Source organism: Clupea harengus, chromosome 6 (assembly GCF_900700415.2).
Source record: "Clupea harengus chromosome 6, Ch_v2.0.2, whole genome shotgun sequence".
NCBI classification, from domain to species: domain Eukaryota; kingdom Metazoa; phylum Chordata; class Actinopteri; order Clupeiformes; family Clupeidae; genus Clupea; species Clupea harengus.
This window is the reverse complement of record NC_045157.1, coordinates 13538641-13562902: the sequence shown is the minus strand read 5'-3', so window position 1 is coordinate 13562902 and position 24262 is coordinate 13538641. Positions and strand designations below refer to the sequence as shown.

At 39.2% G+C, this 24262-nt stretch overlaps 2 protein-coding genes across 3 annotated transcripts; both read left to right on the top strand.

Annotated features, from left to right (window-relative positions):
- Window positions 1-7067: 7067 nt before the first annotated feature.
- LOC105908071 (zinc finger protein 239-like) lies at window positions 7068-9413 on the top strand. The gene is made up of 2 exons (XM_031568685.2): window positions 7068-7303; window positions 7753-9413. Exons 1-2 carry the CDS (start codon window positions 7069-7071, stop codon window positions 8625-8627), a joined length of 1110 nt encoding a protein of 369 aa, XP_031424545.1. The 5' UTR covers window position 7068; the 3' UTR covers window positions 8628-9413.
- A 10321-nt stretch (window positions 9414-19734) lies between these two features.
- si:ch211-107o10.3 (uncharacterized protein LOC407663 homolog) lies at window positions 19735-23039 on the top strand. Of its 2 annotated transcripts, none has more exons than XM_031569079.2 (7): window positions 19735-20030; window positions 20228-20371; window positions 20515-20706; window positions 21269-21430; window positions 21981-22097; window positions 22500-22704; window positions 22862-23039. In XM_031569079.2, the coding sequence occupies exons 1-7, from the start codon at window positions 19946-19948 to the stop codon at window positions 22956-22958; spliced, it is 1002 nt and encodes a 333-aa protein (XP_031424939.1). In that variant the 5' UTR covers window positions 19735-19945; the 3' UTR covers window positions 22959-23039. The 2 variants fall into 2 exon arrangements, with proteins under 2 accessions (XP_031424939.1, XP_012692046.2); XM_012836592.3 differs by having other exon boundaries at window positions 19738-20030; window positions 20231-20371.
- The last annotated feature ends 1223 nt before the right edge of the window (window positions 23040-24262 follow it).

Genomic DNA, 24262 nt, shown 5'->3' with positions numbered 1-24262 from the left:
TCGCCATCTACTGGTGTGGCATATACATTAAGCTTTGCCTTCACGGTACTGAGACTTTCATAGAGGAATGATGGTTCGAACAGGAAGAGAGGAGACTTTGATAATTCTTATCAGTCTTTTCAATCATTCTATCAGTAGTTTTAAGGTTAAAGTTGAGGTATTTAGCTGATGCTTTTGTCCAAAGCGATTTACAAAACATTACACACAACAAAAGTATCAAGAATGATACAAAAACTATTTAAAATTAAAAATAACAATGAATAATCATAATAATAATACCAAATATCAAAAGTATTATTATATTTAGTATTTAAGTAGGCCTCAAACGAATTCACTTAAGTGGTGTAGATAGAAAATAGGAGGGGTCCAAGTGTAGAGGATGCCATGGTTCACTGTATCAAAGGCTGCTGCTGCTGCTGCGGAAGTGATAACTGAGCAGATGCTTTTGCTACTCTAGTTCTTCAGTTACAGGAGCAGTTTCAGTAGAATGTAGAAATCATTTCCTACAGTCCCTGGCATTGTCAACCTTTTGTTTGGTGGAATACCTTTTCAGAAGCTGTGACTGAGGAAGAAAAGGGAGACAACAGAAACTGATGGCTACCAAGATCAGAATGGAACTTTCTGAGGGGACATATAGATTACAGCAGGGGTCGCGTAAATAAAAATGGCAACACCCCTTTTTGGGGGAAAACAAACAGGTTCTATTCAATAGAAACAAGTGGTGGTGTACCTACACAGGAAGAGAAAAGGCCTTAAAAAGTTTAAATCTTTAAGAAAACAGTAATAAAAGGCAAGAGAGGGTTGGAGTGAGAGTTATCTTAGTGTCTGAGGGATGTATTTTCATGAATACAATCTTTTCAAAAACATTGCCCCTTTTTTCACAGATCGCACCTTGAATATGAGTCAATTACTCAGATTACACTGAAAACCTGACAGTGCTGCAAAACAAATCTGAATATTGGCATCTGTACTGTTAAATATACCTTGAAGTTAAGTGATCACTTTCATATTATTGGCACGCTGCCATGTCAGTTACGGCAGTAATAGGCTTATGTGTGCAAGGATGCAATGATTGATACATGAACCATATAGCCTACTTGCATCACCGTTAGTTCCTCCTGATGTCGCTTATCTGCAAATTACAAATATTACATTTACATTTACATTTTGTCATTTAGCAGATACTTTTGTCCAAAGCGACGTACAAGGGAGAGAACAGTCAAGCAAGCTACGAGCATATTACACATACGACACCACCTCGAGACCATGTGCAGAGGTACGCATGTTTTTCCGGCAAATATATTTTCTTAAATGCTGTTTTTGCGGCCCCATGTGGCCCTAGGTCTACACTCATCACTTACTAATGAATTTAAATCTTTGTGGCAAACAACAAATTGCCCCCCTTGTTATGGGAGTGAAATTGAATCATTTATTCTATTTTATTGTATTCTATTCTATGTGAACAGTTTCTTTCCGACGGCTGTTTTCAGCCCACGGACAGCTATTCAATGCGTGGTATTGTCGCAACCTTGCAATGTTGCACAATTCCAAGATTCTGCTTTTAAATTCATATTCAAAGTTCAAAGTTCAAAGTACTTTATTTGTCATTGTCACAAAAACAACGAGACAGTAGTTCAATTTATTTACATATTAAGCCCAAACAGAGTCACGTACATTAGGCCTACAGTCTTCGCCTACAGAAATACAGCTACCTCTCCTATGTCTTCCCAACTGATATGGAGGCAAAGGTTACAAAGTCAGAGGTAAATAACGTGAAAATATAATGTTTTCTTCTCTTTAATACACTTCTGGAGCTGTATCCAGAAAATAAGGAATGTTAGAATGTCATCTTTTTTTCACCATCCACCACTGTTTTTATATTAAATGTATGTATTTCTGTGTGTGTGTTGCAATAAGTGTTGCATATCCATAGATATTTTAAATAGGTCACATAATAGAGGAAGTTTAACTCACAACTCTGTGCTGCATATATATATATATATATATATATATATATATATTCAACACTGTCTATAGGCTCAATTTGTTCAGTAATGTATAGGGTGTTCTATGACTCCCCAGCGGTATGAATAAATGTGGCCCTTGGTGTGAAATGCAACTTTCTGGATGTGGTGATCTGTACTAGATTAAATGGAGAAATAAAAAAAATAAAAAATGCTGTGTACCCAGGCTTCAGTGGCGGCCCCTAGCGGAATCCGGGCTTCCTCTGAATTACATGATTTAAGATGTGAAAATCTCTGTAACAATACACATTTTGCAATATTATATATCAATTTAGCTTGTGCACATTATATTTTTACTCTGACTCTGGTGGCAGGAAAGCTTTTCAATGTCAAATCGAAGTCGAACTAGGTTCACACCCACTTGGCCTCCTCTCACAATTGTGTTGTACTGCTCTGAGTGGACAGTGAAAGAGTCCTGTGGGTGTGTGGAGAATGCCCAGGAATGTTTGGCTTCCATGAAAACATACAGCAAATTGCCAGTGAGGGAATTTAACCTGGTATCATCTTCACACCAATCAGATTAGAAATAAAATCACACCAATATATGGCAAAGTATTGTATTAGAAATTATTCTAATTGCAAGGGTTATTGTGTAAAGAATGTCATGTGAAATATTAAGCAGAACTGGGGTGATTGTTTTTTCTGTCCTTGAGAATATAGTGTGCTGGAACAGAGTGATACTCCCTGTTCTTCTTATCTCTGTAACCCTTTTAAATAGACACTGCCTGTGAGAGAATTCATCCGATTCTCACAGACTGCTTGCTGTTCACTCTGTGTGTTTCTGATCCTTCTGTAGAAGACTAATAAACGTATCACTAATCTCTAATTATAAGACTGATCTAGCATTAGACTGGTTATTATCAGATTTCCACCACACTATTTAACTGAATGAATGCGCTGATGTTGCTTGAGAATGGCCTCTTGAGTGAAACTCTCCCACACAGACAACAAAAGTACGGCCTCTCTCTTGTGTGAATATGCTAAAATGTTTTGATAACTCCCAAATAATGAAATTCTTGCCACTTGGGAGCATGAGTAGGGCCTTGACCTGTGTGAGTGCGCTGGGGTCATTTGACATTTTCCGCTACAGTGGAATACTTCCAACTCTGTGAGCAGGAGTATAGCTTCTTTCCTCTGACCCCAATGATGCTGTTGGCATAGCCATTCTCACTAGGCCAGTGGTTCCCAAACTTTTTACAGTCCCGTACCCCTTCAGACATTTAATCTCCAGCTGCGTACAGGGGACATTTGGGCGATTTTGATGCACAAAATGATGTTTCCGTCTGAAAGTTGCAATTCTGTTTCAAACAGTACATTCTGCGAATTCCTCCCGTTTTCTGCATTTCTACATTTTCTCCCCGCGTACCCCCTGAACCACTTCGCGTACCCCAGTTTGGGAACCGATGCACTAGGCTAATGTAGGGATAAACTTATCATTTACGGAGGAAATCAATCACACAGCTCAAATCGGTTAGTGGTAGACCGAAAAGAGAAAGACTTTATTTGCGTGGCAACATTTATACTGAACATCACGCATAACGTATGACGTATGAGATCACGTATGTTAACAGATGCAGCCTGAGCTGAGACCAGAAGTGGAAGGTTTTGCCACACACAGAACAGCAGTATTTTTTGGGTTTATCTGTGTCTGCATGAGATGGAGGGGAGTGCTGAGAAATCTGAGGATGAGGGAGATGATCTTTTTCCTGTTTTGCCAAACAAAACACAAAATGAGGAGACAAATATCGTTCGTCAAAACAACAGAGAAGTGCTTAATCACCAGTTGACAGATTAATTGGTACACGAAAACGAAAGAAAGTTGTGTGTAACATTAGTGTAAGTGTTACAATGTAGCTATTCTTGGACGGCACCCCAGTCAGGTGCAATCGCCTTTGGACCAGTGCAATATGTCAGTATTCCATCCATATTCATCTATCATATTCAGAAGCATCCTGTCTTCCTGGTGTTATCTGGTTTTAAACGCACTAACAGTGCATTGCTCTGTCGGATTTGGTATAATGCCTTGAGCAACTCTGGTCCCGCTAATCTCTAACTAGCTATCTGCTAGTTCATGACTAGCATATCTTATGCCTCATAACTGAAATAATGAGTTGTATAAAATGAGCTGTTGTTGTAGTGAAAACAACCTCTTCAAATCTTAGAGTTGATACTTCAATGAGAGTCAGCAGGCCGAATGCGATGAACTGAAGTTTATTTAATCTTGCAGACTTTCATTCAAATCGAGAGTGGTGGTCCATGGAGCAGCTCTGACTCAAAAACCTGTGCACTAACTTTTAAATGGCACATTTCGTCACTATGCTTTTCCAATCAAAAACCCAAAACGTATTCAAGTTGAACCAATCAGAATATTCTCTCAAACCTATACATTTTATCCAAGCTCAGCCAATCAGAATATTCTGCTCATTAATTGCAGAGGCACCTTTCAAGATGCTGACTTTTAATGAGCATGTATGCCCTTATCAGTAGTTTCACCACTCCCGGTTATGATATATGAGCTCTGTCTTAGGAACTTCTAGCTGCTCTTTGATAGTTCTGCATCCCCTTATGCATAAATCTTCCTAATTAATATTTGGCTGTCTTTGCAAGCCTGCACCTGTGGAAACTGTGTAGTCTTGTTCTTAGAAAACAGGTCTCTGTTTGGCCTGACCTTCATCTCTGCACACAGGCCTCTCTGCACGTAGGCCTCTCTGACTGACTTTACATGACACTCGTTCTTGCAAAACTACTTCATGTTCACCACACTACTGTATTACAACCATGATTTTCTACACTGTATACAAGAATGGACAGAGCGCTGTTGAACTTGGTGAACACGTGTTGTGTTTTTATGGGGGGACTGATTTTTTAAGCAATTATACTGGAAACAATGAATGATACATGTACTGATGAATTACACATATCACACAGTGAATGGCAAATACAGGTGGCATTAATTAAGGTTGTGACGGACCGAGCCTCGGTTGCCGTCAAAAATGGGGGTTTGGCCCTAAAAGCCCAGAGACAGAGGGAGGGTTCAAATATAAGTTTTAATATGGTTCATCATATCCAGAAGAACTGCTAAGCCTCTCAATAAACAGAGGACAAAAAGTAACAGTCTCTAGGAATATCACCTGCTGTTAGATACATTTATATAAAGACGTTAATATTAACGAGACAGAGACCAGCAATCAGAATTTCAGCGCTTTATCTTTTGCAAAAGAGTGTCACAACCAAATCATTTTGCTTCTCTCTCGTCTGTTGCAGTCTGGGAGTGAGCCTGGGCTATACAATTATAGGAGGAGTTAGGTGCCCTTAAAACAACCTGCACAGCAGATACACACCGAGATGCAATAAACTTCAGATCTACACATCCAGCCTCATGACGTTTGTTTAAGCAACAGGACATACGTTTTTTGGCAAGGGCGGGCGAAAACTGCTGACAGCATAAAACTGTTCCTACAAGACGCTTGGTACGAAAGGACGGTGAGTGTTGAAAATAAACGTAATTAAAAAGCCAATCATAATTTGCATGTCAGACTGTAGTATTTATGGTGACGTAGATTCTAATTTAAGATACTGAAATAGGTCTATATATTTCACTGTTATTTTGGTTATCATTTGCTTTGCAGAAGTGATAAAAACTTGCCATGTAGGCCTACGTACATAGCCAAGAAAAAGGAGTGATTTCACTTGTTTATATTTTTGTTTCCAAATTTGCAGCTTAACAGGTCTGCAACGAATTACTTTGCGGTTGTTGGTGGCATATAGTAAATTTTGCCATGTATGTCACATTGTGGCTTATGTCTGCCTAAAGGAGGTCCCCATTGTCCGGATCATATGTTTCTCATGTTCCTTGTTAGGAAATGCATATTGCAGTCCTCAGGGGCAGAAAGGAAGAGCATATCTTTCACACTTACACACGGTAAAAAGAAAACTTATCTCCACCAAACACTTTAAGGTGTAGTAACACAAAACTTAGCCTTCGGTATACTATATTTATACTGAGTGCCAGTGTTCATTTCATGAGGAGAATATTCATAGTGCATTAGAATAACTGACAGGAGTCAAAAAAAAGAAAAGCATTTCTTCAAAACCGTATGAATTAACTGTCACGGAGAGCTTTGACTTGGGTTACGCTGCACAAAACGATCAACCTTTAGTTACCTGTTATTGTTTTTCCCTGTCTCTGGAGTTTAACTGCTCGCTTGCTCTTGCTCTCAGGTATCTTTTCTGCTATAAGGAAAGGTCTAGAAGCCTACTCCTCTGTAGCTAATATTTTTTGTTATCCTTAGATTTCTTTTATTGTTGGATTCTTTAAGATTCTTAAATTCTTTGTGATTTGTCATATCTGCAATGCTGACTGGTTGATTGTGTTATCTACACATTGTAATCAAAATAGAATTCACGGATATAATATATAACATTGCAGTGCACCGGGGCCCAAAAGCATGTCATGGATGGAAGGCGATTTGTTTTGCTACTTTACTATTTCAGGTGATGCCTTTAATCAGATAGGACATTAGAGAGAGACAGAAAGCGAGCTGTCAGGCAGCTGTCTTTGTTTGATTTCCTGCCATTTTGTAAGCACACCTGATTTCTGTTTGTTATGATTGGTTTGTGGGTATTTAAGCCCGGTGTGCCTATCCGTCTTTGCCAGATCGTGCCAGTTTGTTACCTGTGCCGGTCCAGCGCTTAGTAAGTCTTACTGTACTCTGTTTGCCCGTGATTTTGACCCTTGCCTGATTTTTGACCTGACCCTGTTGGATTCTGTGTTTTGGATACTTCTGCCTTGGACTTTGTTTGACTGTTGCATTTTTGACCTCTTGCCTGCCTGTTGACTTACGAGACTTTATTAAAACTAACACTGATCCTTGAGCTGTGTTGTCTGCTAGTGGGTCCTTCACTACTGAAAGCTTAACCAATTGGCTGTATAAGTTATTAGCCAGCAATAGCTGGACCTAGTGGGCTACTTGTTGAATTTGTCATTTTTTTTCACAACCCTGTTGAAAAACAATTCTTATCCGTTTTATCTTTTATAGTCAAAATGGATGTCCGTTTGTCACCATCCCACGGTTACCAAGAAGCCATCATTAAACAAGAAAAGGATATTCCTGACCAGAAGCTTATTGTGATCAATCAAAAGGAGCAAACTATGTTAGGAATGTCCATCATGAAACAGGAAGATAAGAGGCCTAATCTGAGAGTAACTATGTCTATAAAGAAACAGAAGATGACTGAAATGGAAGCAGTGGCTCCAGAACAGGATGTGGAGACCCTTGGTAAGTTCTGCAAGACAGCTGTGGACTTGGTTGGTTCAGTTTCACCTATGTGTTTTTTTAATGACCCTAAAAGTATTGTGGGAAGGAAGTTATGTATGAAATTTGATATGTGCAATTTTCTTACCTAAACAGAAACTCCCTTACAAAACGTGTCGCATGTGCATGGGTCATTTTTGAGCAGTTGTTTCTGTGATATTTATCCTAAAATAGAAGTCACATTAAATTCAATGCTTTCAGGAATGCACTTTCAATCACTTTATAAGTGGTGGCCGACGTAAAAATGGAACTCACCTTTATCTACAGTTACTGCAAGTTGCACATTTATCATGCAATGCATATATTCTATTTTGATAAGAAAATGGTTAACAATGTGAAAAGTTATCAATTTAATTTGAAGTTGAGCACAATAATTTTGTGTGTCTGTTATTAATCATTCATTATTTTTATAGGTAGTTCTGGTAGCAGTCCTTCTGCAATCAAGGACAATGATGCCCATACTAAAGTGAAACTCAATCGTGTTCGTCAGAGTGGAAAGAAACGTGGAAGGCCTGCTTTACAGAGGCCAGTTCAGTGCACATACTGTGAGAAGACCTGCAAATGCCATGGTAGACTTAAAGTACATTTGAGAACACACACTGGAGAGAGACCCTATGAGTGCTTAAAGTGTGGGAAAGGTTTTTCACAGGCTAGTGTACTGAAAAACCACCAGACAGTACATACAAATGAAAAGCGTTTTCCGTGTACCGAGTGTGGACATTTTTTCACATCATTAAGAGGTCTGAAAGTGCACACGCGAATACACACAGGAGAAAAACCCTATGAATGCACCTTCTGTGGAAAGCAGTTTAGACAGTCAGGAAAATTGAAACCACACTCGTATAAACATACAGGTGAAAGGCCATATCAGTGCCGTCTATGTGGTAAGGACTTTGCTAGGTCTGAACATCTTGAGAGACACCAGATTGTGCATACTAGAGAGAGACCACATCTCTGCCGATATTGTGGGAAAGGCTTTTCTACAACATATGCTCTTAAAATACACCAGAGGATTCACACAGGGGAAAAGCCCTATCCTTGCACATTATGTGGCAAGAGCTTTAGCCAGTTATCAAGCCTAAAATCCCATTCAGCCTCACATGCAGAAGATAAGCCTTACCCTTGCACCCAGTGCAGCAAGACATTTGCTATACCAACGCACCTTAAAACGCACCAGCGTATCCACACTGAACAGAAACTATACTTCTGCTCACAATGTGGGAAGTGTTTTCCTAAATTATGGGGCCTCAAACAACACCAGAAGGCCTTACCACTGTGTACACTGTGAAAAGAACTTCAGTAATAAAGGAGCCCTCGAAACCCATCAAGCAGAACATGACAGAAACAAAGAAACGCCTTTTCCTTGCTTTGCCTTGTCTATGAATTAACAAGTATGTTATCCTGAAAAAAATATATATATATGTGATACCACATCTGCCTTTTGACACCATGATCCATTCTAATCACTCAGAAATGTCTATATTACTACTTGTATAGAGGTTACCAGCCTGACAAAGGCTGTGTCCTGCAATTTAAATAACAGAGCACTTACAAGAAGTTAGATGTGTCAGGGTGTCAAAGAGTTTGCTAATTTCAGCCTTATGGGCAATCAGGGCTCCAGCAGCGGTGGTAAAATTGCAGCTCTTTTATACTGGACCTCAAGTGTGTTAAACGGTATGTGTAAGCACTGTCTGTGTAAATATGGACACAAACATCAGATTATAAAGCAATTTTAAAATTGTGCTATACTAGCCTCAGCTCTCTGTCCCCAAGTCAAACATTTCCCCCAGTCTTTTACCATGGGAAGACCTAAGGTCCACATCTGTTGATCTCTCATTCATGTTTTTAGCAGCTGTATCAATTATAAAACTCTTTTTATAGGTAGTTCTGGTAGCAGTCTTCTGCAATCAAGGACAATGATGCCCATACTGCCCATACTAACTCAATCGTGTTCGTCAGAGTGGAAAGAAACGTGGAAGGCCTGCTTTACAGAGGCCAGTTCAGTGCACATACTGTGAGAAGACCTGCAAATGCCATGGTAGACTTAAAGTACATTTGAGAACACACACTGGAGAGAGACTCAAGAGTGTTTAAAGTGTGGGAAAGGTTTTTCACAGGCTAGTGTACTGAAAAACCACCAGTCAGTACATACAAATGAAAAGCGTTTTCCGTGGGCCGAGTGTGGACATTTTTCTGCATCCTCAAGCAGTCTGAAAGTGCACATGCGAATACACACAGGAGAAAAGCCCTATGAATGCACCTTCTGTGGAAAGCTGTTTAGACACCTAGGAGATTTGAAAACCCACTCATATAAACACACAGGTGAAAGGCCATATCAGTGCCGTCTATGTGGTAAGGGCTTTGCTAGGTCTGAACATCTTGAGAGACACCAGATTGTGCATACTAGAGAGAGACCACATCTCTGCCAACACTGTGGGAATGGCTTTTCTTCAAGATATGGTCTTAAAGTACACCAGAGGATCCACACAGGGGAAAGGCCCTATCCTTGCACATTATGTGGCAAGCGCTTTAGGCAGTTAGGAGAACTAACATCCCATTCAGCCTTGTATGCAAAAGACAAGCCTTACCCTTGCACCCAGTGCAGCAAGACCTTTGCTTTACCACTGCACCTTAAAACACACCAGCGTATCCACGATGAACAGAAACGATATGTCTGCTCCCAATGTGGGAAATGTTTTCGTAAATGATGTGGCCTCCAAATTCACCACAGGACCCACACAGGTGAAAGGCCTTACCACTGTGTGTACTGTGAAAAGAGCTTCAGTAATAAAGGAGCCCTCAAAACACATCAAGCAGAACATGACAGAAACAAAGAAACATGTTTTGCTTTGCTTTGCCTTGTCTATAAATTAACAGGTATGTTATCCTGAACAAATGTTTAAAAAAATGTAATATCATATCTGTCTTTTGACACTATAATCCTTTCCAATCACTCAGAAATCGCTACTTATATTGAGGTGACCAGCCTGACAAATGGATTAAAGAAACTGAAGAGTGCACATGCATTTGCCTGATCTGGTGTGTGATATTTAGTATGTATGATGTCAAATGTATGATTATCTTATGTAGAACATCAACAGGTAAGGAGCAAATTATGTGATCACAAAAGCCTGTCAAAAACAAGAATAAGGAAGTTGGCTCATTTTGATTCTTTGTTGTCATCTCAACCCAAGACCCCATGACTATTTTGTGCATAGGAATGGCATTGACAGTCGGAGTATATATACATTCATTTAGCAGCTTTTTGGTCATTGCCATAAATCAACAATGAAAGTCAGTTGTCAGTTTTTTCACCCTTTTCAGCAGACGAAGAGCAAAAGTGAGTTTTACTTAAGGCCGATTTATGGTCGTCCGTTTACAGACGCACAGAGACACGGAGAGCCCTCTCCGACGTTGCAAACCCTCTCTGAGCACCTCTCCGTGGCATGACGTGCACCTCCCAATTTTTTTAACTTTCCGACTCCATCAATCCGTCAATACATCAGTATTAATGCTTTACAACACCCACAACCGTCAGAGAACCACAAATGAAAACGAGTCCATCGCGGCAACTGCGTGACCACAGAGTAACGGAGACATAGAAGTATATTTCGGCCTTTAGGAAATGCAGGTTCAAGGGAACAAAAAACAGGCAGACGACCAAAGCACAGGTCGAAAGATTGAGATTGTATTATGTGTTTCTGTTGAAGTTGCCCTGACAACCTCAAGTTTTGAACCCACATCTGATCACAAATCTTCCCTTGATTAGAGGAGTATCCATTTACAATTTGTTTAACACAGTGGATGGATATGCCCATAGATTATGGCCAGAAATATGTGTCCCTAGAAATCTGGTTTGAATCATTTATATTTGAATTACTCAACATGAATAATTACATTAAAGCGAAAAATTATGCGAGAATTTGTATTTTTTGCTACTGAGCCCCTAAAGTTGTGGAGTGTAGTTCACTTTTACACCACTGTCGTTAATACATATCGCGCTTTGAGACCACCTTATGGAAAGTGGCACATGTGTATTTGTTGACAAGCTGAAGAATGAAGAAACTGAACAACATCAAAAGCCAAAGAAGCATGTTGACTGTCAAATATTATTACATGTGTCACCTCTGCCATGATGTCCTCTGCCACTAGCTTCTTATAGCTAGCAGATGGGTCTAACTGTTGTTGTGTGAGGTGGTGCCATAAAGCATTATGTAGTTCTCGTGAGAGGTGTTGCACCCTGTCCACCAAAGTAACATAGGGCAATACCACGCTGTGCCACAAGCGCCATTCTCTGTATTACATGTCAGTGTACCACCAACATTTTTTTTTTAATGAAGCTGTTTTTTTTTCAGGTAAAATTGTTACATAATGTTGCTTTAAAAACCTGACTTTTATTTCACATAGTTTAACTTCAATAAGTCCATTGGAAAACTGAATCTGAATGGCATCATTTGAAATGTAATGTATTAATTTGGAACAGAATTACAATAAACTTGAAACTGAATGTAATATAAAATGTAATTAATTTGCTCTGAAATTGTATTTGATCCTAATTGAAAATTGAACGCACTTTACAATCAGTTTCCACTTCCAGTATTTTAACGCTAATTCGACTGGCCAATTCACGTCATTTCCGGCAGTGGCTTGACAACTCGCTGAAAACAAACATCTGACAAAACCCGACTGTCGCTACACGATGGTAGTCCTTTGGGGGATAGTAGTCCCTCACATTGCGCATGCATCATTTTGCGACACTGTCGACTGCTGTCGACAGCGAAGCCGCGCATGCATGTTGACGTAGAGCCTCATGCTGTTAGCCGTTTACAACATAATTAAATATAACATTAAATATACCCACATTATGCGTTAAGACAAGCCCCATATGTTGACGTTTAAACCGTTTACAACATTATTAAATATTACGTTAAATAAACCTACATTATGCGTTAAGACAAGCCAGATATGTTGATGTTGATGTTGAGCCTTATGCTGTAAACCGTTTTGTTGTCTGAGCATGCGCGATTATGTTGAGCCTTATTCCATAAACCGTTTGTGTCTGAGCATGCGCAATGTGAGGGACTACTATCCCCCAAAGGACTACCATCGTGTAGCGACACCGACAACCGATTATGTAGCCACTCGCACAACAACTTTTCGGCACGTTCAATTATTTAGCTTAGAACTGATACAAATAAATGCCAAACGCTGAATCTGATAGTTGTTTGAATCATATTATATACACTGCTGTGCAAAAGTTTTAGGCAGGTGAAAAAATGCTGTAAACTAAGAATGCTTTGAAAAATATAAACAATAAATGTTTATTTGTATCAATTTACAAAATACAAAGTGACTGAACAAAATAAAAATCTAAATCAAATCAATATTTGGTGTCACTAGCCTTTGCCTTCAAACTATCATCAATTCTTATTGGTACACTTGCACAAAGACAGGGATTTTGTATGATTATAGTGCGGTGTAGGATCAACCAATTATACCAAACAGGTGCTAATGATCATCAATTTCACATGTAGGTTGAAACACAGTCAGTAACTGAGACAGAAACAGCTGTGTAGGAGGCTTAAAACTGGGTGAGGAACAGCCAAACTCTGCTACCAAGATGAGGTTGTGGAAGACAGTTTCATGTCAAAGGTCATATATGGCAAGACTGAGCACAGCAACAAGACACAATGTAGTTATACTGCATCAGCAAGGTCTCTCCCAGACAAAGATTTCAAAGCAGACAGAGGTTTCCAGATGTGCTGTTCAAGCTCTTTTGAAGAAGCACAAAGAAACGGGCAACGTTGAGGATCGTAGACGCAGTGGTCGGCCAAGGAAACTTAATGCAGCTGATGAAAAACACATCAAGCTTATTTCCCTTCGAAATCGGAAGATGTCAAGCAGTGTCATCAGCTCAGAACTGGCAGAAACCAGTGGAACCCAGGTACACACATCTACTGTCTGGAGAAGTCTGGCCAGAAGTGGTCTTCATGGAAGAGTTGCAGCCAAAAAGCTCTACCCCGACATGGAAACAAGGCCAAGTGACTCAACTAAGCACGAAAACATAGAAACTGGGGTACAGAAACATGGCAGCAGGTGCTCTGGACTGATGAGTCAAAATTAGAAATATTTGGCTGTAGAAGAAGGCAGTTTGTTCGCCGAAGGGCTGGAGAGCGGTACAATAATGAGCAGAGGTGTAAAAAGTACTGAAATGTTGTACTCAAGTAAAAGTACAATTACTTTGATGAAATTTTACTTAAGTACAAGTAAAATTACCCATCTAAAAATCTACTCAAGTAAAAGTAAAAAGTTGTTCATTTAAAATGTACTTGAAGTAAAAGTTACTTAGTTACTTTCAACAACTTCATGGGGGCCACTCCTATATAGTGCAAAAAAGGACAAGGGGTCATAAATCCAATACAAAAACTAGTTATTTTTAATTAAAGGAGAATCCTAAAACATTAAACATTAAACATGTCAACACAACACTTAATAACTTTTGGGAGGAAATTTCAAGACATGAACCACATGACAGCTAAAATAAAAAGTTAAAATGCCGCTGCCCCACTGTTTATTTAAACTTAGGTTACTTTACTTGTGTCCACCTTTTGAGCATTAGTCTACAAACTTCTTGTTGAGTTTGAGCAGCAGCTGATTTTCAAGGTGAGTAGAGTTCATCCGGGCTCGGTTTGCAGTGAACAGCAATGAGTCGCTCGCAGGCGGCCGAGGCAGGTAGGCCAGTATTGAGTTTCAGGGACAGTTTTTTGATATTCTGAAAGGAGTTCAGCAGATCCATATTGACTGAGATGCAGGCTAGGTACCCTTCTAACTCCCCTGTACCTGCTGACCTTCTGGACTTCATTGAGGAAAATAAATCATCTTCATCTGATGAATGTTGTCCAACTTGCTCCAGCCTCCACCATCCGGTCAAGGTGTTGTCTGACATAGACTAGACCTGTAGAATCACAAACAACATTTCTGACAATTAAGTATTGATCTGCCATCAAGAGTGCATCATAACACAGAAATAGCTATAAATAGCTACTCTAGATGACAGACCTACAGTATACAGAATTTTAGCATTATTTTCTATTTCTACATGCATCACAATTCATAATCCTCAATTCTTTCTAACCGAGAGCCCTGCGCATGAACATGAAAGACGCACACGTTGCAAAGCCACCACTTATCGTTATCAATATCTGACTAATCGTGATAAATTCCAGAAAACGACATACACATTGACACTGACTTGTCCAACTGTCTGACAAAGATGGAACGCATTCACATCGTTCCTGTTTCAGGGCATGGGAGGCAGCCAAATGATTAGCCTAATATCAGTTTATGTGGTGTATTTCATTGCTGATGACTGATCTGCAGTTTTTAACACAATATGAGAGACTGAACAAAATAATGCTATGACCTGAAACGAATGGAAGACAGGGATGGAATTATTATTAGTCTATTGGATGACTGCTGTTAACACAAGGATGGACACAAGGGGTGTACACTAGTGTATAGCTAGCCTATCGTCGACGTTAGCATACTCAGGGCAGTTGCAAGTGCTAGCCAAAATTAGGCTATAGTGCCATGAAACACATATTTTGCTTAATGGAGCAAAGCTAACAAAACAACAAAAACGCTGTATGAACTACTAATGGAAAAGAACAAATACTGTACTTACCAACACATGCTTGCGCAGATTTGAAGATCAATTTTTATAAGCAGAAAGTTCTGTCTTGCGGGGCAGGCACAGCCTACACAGCATTATATGGGCCATTCTACCGAATTGGTGCAAAGTGTGGTCCCACAACAATAAAAACTATTTACAAAACAATTAAGTATTCAGACATAGATATTTACTAAGAATATGTTATGGTCTATTTAAACCCAAGACATTAATTGAGATAGGGATAAGCTAAATATATACAAAATCATCATTTATAGGGTACTTTCTATTGGGAAGTAGCTGTCCCTAACCCTGGCATCTAAATTTCAATGTCTGTAAATAACACTTTTTAGATTTTTTTGATTTTGTTCAATGATGTAATTTCAAAGACCTTTACGATTAAGTTTAAACAGAACTTGGAAGATTTAGATTTATTGTGGGTTTAATTTAAAAAAAAAAAAAAACTATACTCAAAAAATCATGTCCATAGTTTTCATGTCACTACCAAAACACAGGAGTTTTAGTCCATTGGCTGAGCCTGTTTTTTAGCCACACCCCTGCATTTATAACCAGGCAGTGATACTGCATCCCTGTCCCTCATGGCTGATTGGTAAGTAGCTAGATCCCATACTTTTGATATAAATGTGTTCCAAAGTCTGAAAATCAGTGTGTAAACTTAAGAATTGTCACTACCGAACACCTTTTTTTCTTCAATTAAGTAAACTTTTTTGGGTTTTATGCAAAGTATTATGTTTGTTTGTGTGTACACCTCTACAACGATTTGTTTGCTAGCCATGTGCTTGCTATAATTATTTATTTATGCTCAAATTTAGCTAGAATTGTCACTACCGAAACAGTCACTACCGAAACAGTTACTACCAAAACATATGGTAAAGTTTCGGTAGTGACATGATCGTTTCGGTAGTGACAAAATGGAATGGTAAGTAGTTCAATCCCATCATTTTGAAATAAATGTGTTATGTGGACTAAATGGTAAAAATGTAGATAATGCTGATTTCTATCTGAAATTGTTCAGGAGAGAAAGAATCATAAGACAAATCCAAAGCCAAAAGGAAAAAGTGGAGCAGAGAGGCTGAGAGAATACCGACAAAGAGTGAAGGATGACCCAGTGAAACACCAATAATATTTAAGGAAGGAAAGAGAAAGAAATAAGAAACGAAAGGAAGAAGGAAAGTTGAAATGTATCAGTGATTTATCCAACAGGGAGCAAAAGAAGGTCAGAAAATCATGGAGGAAAAGACAGCAAAGGGCACAAAACATTTGTGTTTTTAATATTCCCAACCTAAAGGATGGTATGAGTTAAGGTTAAGCAAAAAGGTTGAGGAAATATGATTCAACCTTGCAAACAAAATACTGTGGTCACTACCGAAACAGTGCTGTCACTACCGAAACAGTGCAGTCACTACCGAAACACTGGATGTTTTGTAAAAAATAAAGTATATTGAGTTATCAACTAAAATGTTATGATACTGATTGGTTTAATGTATGTTCAATTTCATCAATCATCAACTCTGGAATCAATATGATCAGTATTTTGCATTTTACAAAGAAATATTGCACTTAGATTTTGATGACTTGTATAAATTGAACTTTGAAATTTGGTAAAAATTTCATTTTTATTGATTTCATTGTGAAAACCTTCAAGAAATATTTGTAAAAATACTCTTCAGAGAAGGGAAGGAAACACAATCTGAACAGGTTAATAATAATACGTTTTCTTATAGTTTATTACTATGTTTCGGTAGTGACAATTTTTGGGAGAGGAAAAACATTCCAACACATTCTGAAAATACAATATAAAAATTGACGGTTCATTTACTAGATATGTGTACTTTAGATATGGTACAATATATATATATATGGACAAAGTTTTGGGAATAAAACATACAAATTTTCTAAATATTTCCAACCTGACTTTGCTCCAATTCGGTAGAATGGCCCATATAGCTGTTGCCTCTTTTACGTTGGAAGGCAAACTGCTTGCTGAGATGTGGCCACGAGTTTTCTTCATCTTCTTTAATTTCAACAGTGGTGGAATGTAACGAAGTATTTTTACTTCGTTACTTTACTTCGTTTTTTACTAAATTTTTACGTATCTGTACTTTACTTAAGTAAAAATAATAGTGCATACTTTTTACTTTTACTCCATTACATTTTTTAGCTATTATCTATACTTTTACTCCGCTACATTTCTACAATGTGCTGTTACTCGTTACATTTTATGAACATAGTTTCGCCAAAATGTTGCCTACACAAAACTATGGATTGCGTTGCTGTTTTGGAAGTTTAAACCAATCAGGTGGCTCTATCAACTCCAATGATATCAGAGTGCGCGTTTGGCAGCAGCACTAGCGGTAGCTTTGCCTGTTATAGTTGAACATTCAGCCTGACTACTGCCTATTCAACATGGATCCAGAGTCGGCCTGAACTGAGCCCTCTGATATGAGCCACCCTTGGCCCTATTTAAAAGATATGTTCGAGTTCAAAGGCCCCAAGAATGACTCCTGGAGGTTTCAATGCGTTTCCTGTCTCCCTCAAAAAAAGGAGTTGCTAGCCTTCAATAATTCGCCCTCAAATTTAAAGTAGCATATCGAGGTAAGCAGAGTGATTGCTATGCTAAGTTAATGTCCCTGACTTTTGAATATTGATATATGTATTTAATTCGTTTACTGACATGATATTATAATGTTATCTAGCGAAATGCATGTTGACATACAGCAATAGCATAAAAAAAACATGATTGGACCTTCATTATATATTTAACGTAGTGGTAAGATAAAGCTGGTAGGTTAACTATGTCAAGCTAGCGTGCCTTGTTCTGTCCAGTTTTACAATCACATTTGTTTTTCATGTTCCATGTTTCCCTTTTTTACACGTTTACAATTAAATAAAAGATTTAAAGATAGCACATGGTGTCTTTATTGGTTTGGCTTAATGGTATTAACTTTGCAAATAATCCCTGGTAGATAACTTGTCATCCGCAGAATTGTAAGATATAGTGTGAACAGTATTACAGATGGTAGGCACAATAAGTACACCAACCTTTCCAATTAACACATGTTGTTGCTTATAATTATTACTAGTAGTGACATCTATAGAGGCATTTATTACCAGTAGCTATTTCTTTATCAAAATGGCACAGCCTAGACATTGAGAGACAACCCATTGCGTGAGTACTTTTACTTTTAATACTTAAAGTAAATTTAAAAGTAAGTACTTTTTACTTTTACTTAAGTAGGATTGTTGATGTAGTACTTTTACTTTTATCTTCCTGGGTACTTGTACTTTTACTTAAGTACTAAACTTCAGTACTTCCTCCACCACTGAATTTCAACTGGTGGAAAGTTCGGTGCTTCAGCTTGTTGGTCGTCCGTAGCTTGTTGGTAGTCCTCACTATCATCTTCCTCCCTCTATCTTTCGTGACTCGGCACCGGCGGCTTGCATTGACTCCATCATCCACTCTATGTAGCATCCACCACTGCACTCGTGCGCGATTCACGCCTTTTGGTTTCCTGCCTTGAACTATGTTTTTTTTTTACTCAGTAACGGATGTAATTTCCAATGTAGCGAAGTACAATACTTCAGTCAAAATCTACTTAAGTAAAAGTAAAATTAATGATTTAAAAAACTACTTAAAAATTACAAAGTACACAAAAAAACTACTCAATTACAGTAACGTGAGTAAATGTAATTCGTTACTTTACACCTCTGATAATGAGTGTCTGCAGGCAACAGTGAGGCATGGTGGAGGTTCCTTGCAAGTTTGGGGCTGCATTTCTGCAAGTGGAGTTGGAGATTTCGCCTGTCTGATCACCTATGTTTAAAGTATTGTGGAGCATTCAGGGACGTAATTCACAACTACTTCACACATTTTATTTAATGTTTGGAATGTCCTGAACATATTCAACCCACCTTTCATTGAGACACAATCTTTAGTTTCATCAGCAAAGTTTGATACGTGTCACATGGCAATACCCTGGCATTGGATATAATCCTTTTTCACCTGTGTGATCTGTGTGTCAAGTGTTTTTTCACAGTGAATGGCCAGAATAATTACTGCTAAACATTTTTTACCCTTTCTTTACAGTGTTCTGAACATGTTCAACCAACTTTAATGAAGACATACTCCTTTTATCAGCAGATTGTTGTGTGTTTTACTGTTTCTTACTACAATATTTGCGATATTGCCTGTTTAGTCAGTGTTCCCTATATTTAAACAAGAAAATCATACTTTTGTAACATCAGTGAATCCTTTTGAACCCATTTTGATTAATTGTCAATTTTCAGCTACAGCTTAGTCATTATTAAAGTATCCTGTACGCTTAAAATTAACTCACTATATCTTACCTTGTTTTAAAGCAAGGTAATATAATGCACAGATAACAAAATACTATTATAAAGTCTGATCTAGCGAGTAGACAGATTAGGACTTTATAATGACAAATAGGCTGCTATAACTTTCAAACACGCTTTTAACTATTTTCTCGATCATTAGGACAAATGCAACAATAAAACTCGTTCCATAAAAAAGGTTTTTATATTACCCAGTCGATTAACAGGGTTGTTTGTTGTAAAAACTTTTCATTTGATACAACAAACTCATTTTACTTCCTCGTTTCGTTTTACTTCCTGGGGTTATTGTGGGTTATCGTTGCTAGCAGAACGGAACTGACTGGACGAATGCATTCTAACCCGGATGCGCTTTCATATTTATTTATTATTTAACAAAACTTGAGTCGTATCGCAGGGCAGCGTTTCGTGATAATCTACTGTCAAACCGAATTTGAAGGACTTTTCGAGGGATTGCAGATAATACTGATCCACACCAACCTAAGTTACTCGGACACATAATAGAATAAAACTTCTTACATTGCATTACGCCATTTTCCCCACTTTTCTCATTTGTTTGGGTTGCAATGTCAAATCCCATGGAAGTCTACTCTCAGGCGAAAGAGTTTTTAAAGGAGCATGCAACGGGACTCGCATTTGTCTTCATAGCTGGTAAACGTCCTCTGCCTCGACTGATTCTCTGCTTATAATTCAACAATGAGCGTGTCTTAACTGGGCTACTAACTGAATTTACTTTTCCTACATGTCTTACTAACTAGATTGCCAGATTTTGAACTTTTACTTATAGAGTTAGAGTATTGAACGGTCTACTGTCTGTTGTGCAAAACTACCAAACTCTTGTAATGTGGTAGGTACTGGCCTTATCGCGACCCGCAGATGGATGGCTGGTGGCGTGTGCCGCAGTAAAGCCAGACTGGATGGCAAGACGGTGCTGATCACCGGAGCAAATACAGGGATAGGGAAGGAGACAGCTGTGGATTTAGCCGGCAGAGGTGGGTTCGGTTTCACCTTTGTGCTTAAAATTAACTCAGAATTATTCTGCTGCTATAAAGAAGTTATAGGCGTACAGTTGATCAGTGCAACGACTAGTCTATAAGTACAAACTATTGTGCTCCCTGTACCTCTCTAAAACCAGGTGCGAGGGTTATCCTGGCGTGTAGAGATATGGGCCGAGCGAACCGAGCTGCGGACGAGATCCGGAACCGGAGCGGGAATGGGAACGTGGTAGTGAAGCAGTTGGACCTGGAATCGTTGCAGTCTGTGCGTGCACTAGTTGCTGATGTTAAGACCAGTGAGGACCGTCTAGACATTCTCATCAACAATGCAGGTGTGCTCCTTGCTCCCATAGGCTACCAAAAGCACAATTACTCATGGAGGATCCGATGTCCTTGGCACCTAAAATTTGATTTAGTGTCAGTTAAATACTTAATTTGACTTGCATCGAGGGGTTGATTTTGCTGCAAATGTTTTCAAGCATATTACCTGTCCGGGTAGTCTCACCTCACTCCAAATGCAAAAAATTTGTAAATACTGGGCTTAAAAGTCTATGAAGCATTGCATTTTCCATGAGGTAAACCATTAGAAGACGTGGTCTTGATTATTACTTTGGCATTGGCAACAGAAAGGTCAGAAGATAGTGGTTGTACCAGCAAGAATTTGGCAAACACTAGACTGGTGTTAGGGACTCAAGACTTCCTTTGTAAATACCACAGCAAAGGCAAAAGGAGACATGATGTTTGTGCCAAAACGTAAACATTTGAAGTTGGATTTAGTGCCATTTAAATGGCAACATAAGGACAGAATATCTTAAAAATCTCTGGCCTGGGCTGCCATCACCCTTGTGGCTACATGTTAGCTCCGAATGGCCTCAGTCACCTGTTTGCTTCCAGGGATCATGATGTGTCCAAAATGGCAGACCGTGGACGGCTTTGAGATGCAGTTCGGGGTGAACCACCTGGGCCACTTCCTTCTGACCAACAGTCTGCTGGACCTGCTGAAGAAGTCCAGCCCCAGCCGTGTGGTCAATGTGTCCAGCCTGGCCCACGAGAAAGGTGCTCGATAGGGGTTTGATGTTGCAACAACTTATTATGTCCTACATATATGTACATTTCTACTTAGTCGTACACTAATTCAATTTCCATCATTGTTTCCTGAATGTGAATTTGTTATTCATTCAAATGACTATTTTTGCTTATTCTCATATACTTGCTTATTATTACCTCCACCAAGGAGCTTATGTTTTACTAGAACAGTTTGTCTGTCTGTTTGACTGTAAGCAGGATTATGCAAAAACTATCAGCCCAATTTTCATGAAATTTGGTGAAATGTTGTAGCATAGGCCCAGGAAGAACCCATTACATTTTTTAGAGGATGAGACTCATGGGATGCCTCAACGATTTTAGTTTCACTTTCACTAAGGTTGCGAGATACGACATTTGGCCTTGGCAGAGGTCTTCACTCTCTAGTTATGTCAACTCCTGTTTCAATTGGTACAGAAATGTAACTCGTTTTTTTGTCAGATACGCTATTCAGAGATTGTAGCTGTTGCTCAGCGTTCATTGTAACTTGTGGTTTACATAGGATGTTCTTTTGGCTTCCCAGGAGAAATTCACTTTGATGACATAAATTTGGATAGAGATTATGATCCTATGAAGAGCTACAGGCAGAGCAAGCTGGCAAACGTGCTCTTCAGCCGAGAGCTAGCAAAGAGCCTGGAGGGTAACTCTGTCCTACAGATATGTGCCTTTGCCTGTCGAACACACACAGACACACACACACACACACACACACACACACACAGGTTCTTGTGGTCCCTCTCTCACACACACAAATGTGGGCCAGTTGTTCACAAGCCATTGATGTGTGTGTTTTATGTATGAGGATATGACTCACTTTAATCAGCTGCCTTTCAAACACATGAGTCGACTTAACTCTTGTGCACACTAGAGAATCCTTAATCCTTAGCCTTTAGATTCCTAAGGACACACTAGAACCTCTCTCACACACACAAACACACACACACACAAACACACAGACACAAACACACATACACACACACATAAACTCACTCACTCACTCAGATGGAGCGTTCCTCAGTAACTCCGTCTCTGTCCCATACAGGCACAGGTGTGACTGTGTACAGCCTCCACCCAGGTGTGATCCGCACGGAGCTGGGTCGGCACCTGTGGCCCACCATCGCCCTCTGGAAGCGGCTGCTCTTTAATCCCCTCATGCTGCTCATCAAGTCGCCCTGGGAGGGAGCGCAGACCACCATCTACTGCGCCGTGGACGAGAGCCTGCAGAACACCAGCGGGCTCTACTACAGGTAAGCTGAGATGCGCTGATTATTAATCTAGACTTCAAGCACATAAGCAGACATACACAGACACATGTGGTGACATTCATGTTATATCTTATTTATTACAGATAAGTATTTTTTGTTCCAGGTGAAGATGTCCTAATTTGTGTGTGTGTGTTTGCAGTGACTGTGGCCCTAAGCAGGCAGCACCCCAGGCATGTGATGATGTTGCAGCTAAGAAACTCTGGGACATCAGTGCCTCAATGGTGGGACTGGCCTAAGAAGAAACTCACTCACTCATTCCCTCCCTTCCTCTATATCACACACACACACGCGCGCACACACACACACACACACACACACACACACACACACACACACACACACACACACACACACACACACACACACACACACACACACACACACACACACACACACACACTACCAAATTCGTTATAAACACACCATCCAAAGTGACTTCCCATGCTATGATGGCATGCATGTTATTAGTGTATGTGTGGAATCTCTCTGAAGTACTATCTTGCATTTAAACATTTTACTTGCATGTCGTAGTGGCCTCACAGGGCCTCAAACCCGTGGTACCAAACCTGCACCCTGACTGCAATGCCAAAGAGCCAGGCTTGTTGGCAGTCAGAACGCATCCTCAACTGACTCTCAGTGTATCCTGGAATACACTGTAAATAATGTACTTTTAACTGAATTAGTTCACTTAACATTTAATTTGTCTGTTACACTTGCAACTACTCAGATAAGATCTGCTGGTATTCTCGCTACCACTACCCCTCTCAATAGGACAACATAATGTCCCTTTACTACAAGCTTCTTCAGCGAGGTCAGATAAGAGTATTCTGTAAATACCTCTAAACCTGGTCTCATGGTCACAACCAGCCTTGTCCAAATGTGTTTCTGATCAAGTAGAGCTGATATTGGCAAAGAAGAATTTCACCTTTGACCTTTTTCTCCCCCGACATGCTTTGTGAATGTGAGCCTTAGTGTTATCGCAGGCCAGTAAGAAGATTTGTTTTTGTTGCTTTGCTGTTTTGCTTACAGCAAATACAGTATACTAATGTGCAAATACTAATAAGTAGTGATACTACTTCATCTACATCACTTGATATTCTCACAATATCTTTGTTAGCCTTAATGCTGGCACTTTAAAATGCTCCTATCATGCCTCTCTAATATTTATATGCCCTCTATATAACTTATTTATGTATTTTATAATTTTAGTACTTTTAGTAATTATACTAATTGCTATTCTTGTCTAAAGAAGCAAGTATATTGGTGCTGAGCCAAATAGTACAAAATCGTACACAAGAAATTAGAAGATTGCTGATTTGTTTCTGTTTAGTGAAGTAAACGGAATGTATCTGGATTGTCCCAGAACTCCAGTAGAGGGCAGCATATACTATATTAGAATCCTCTTGAAATGTTTCTATCTTCTGTAGATGCAACGACTATCTTTATAAATGTAATTAAATTAATGTCAGTAATAAATAAATATAAGGCACATACTGTCTCTTGTCTCATATTTGACTAGTTATTGCTGTTTTATTAAACA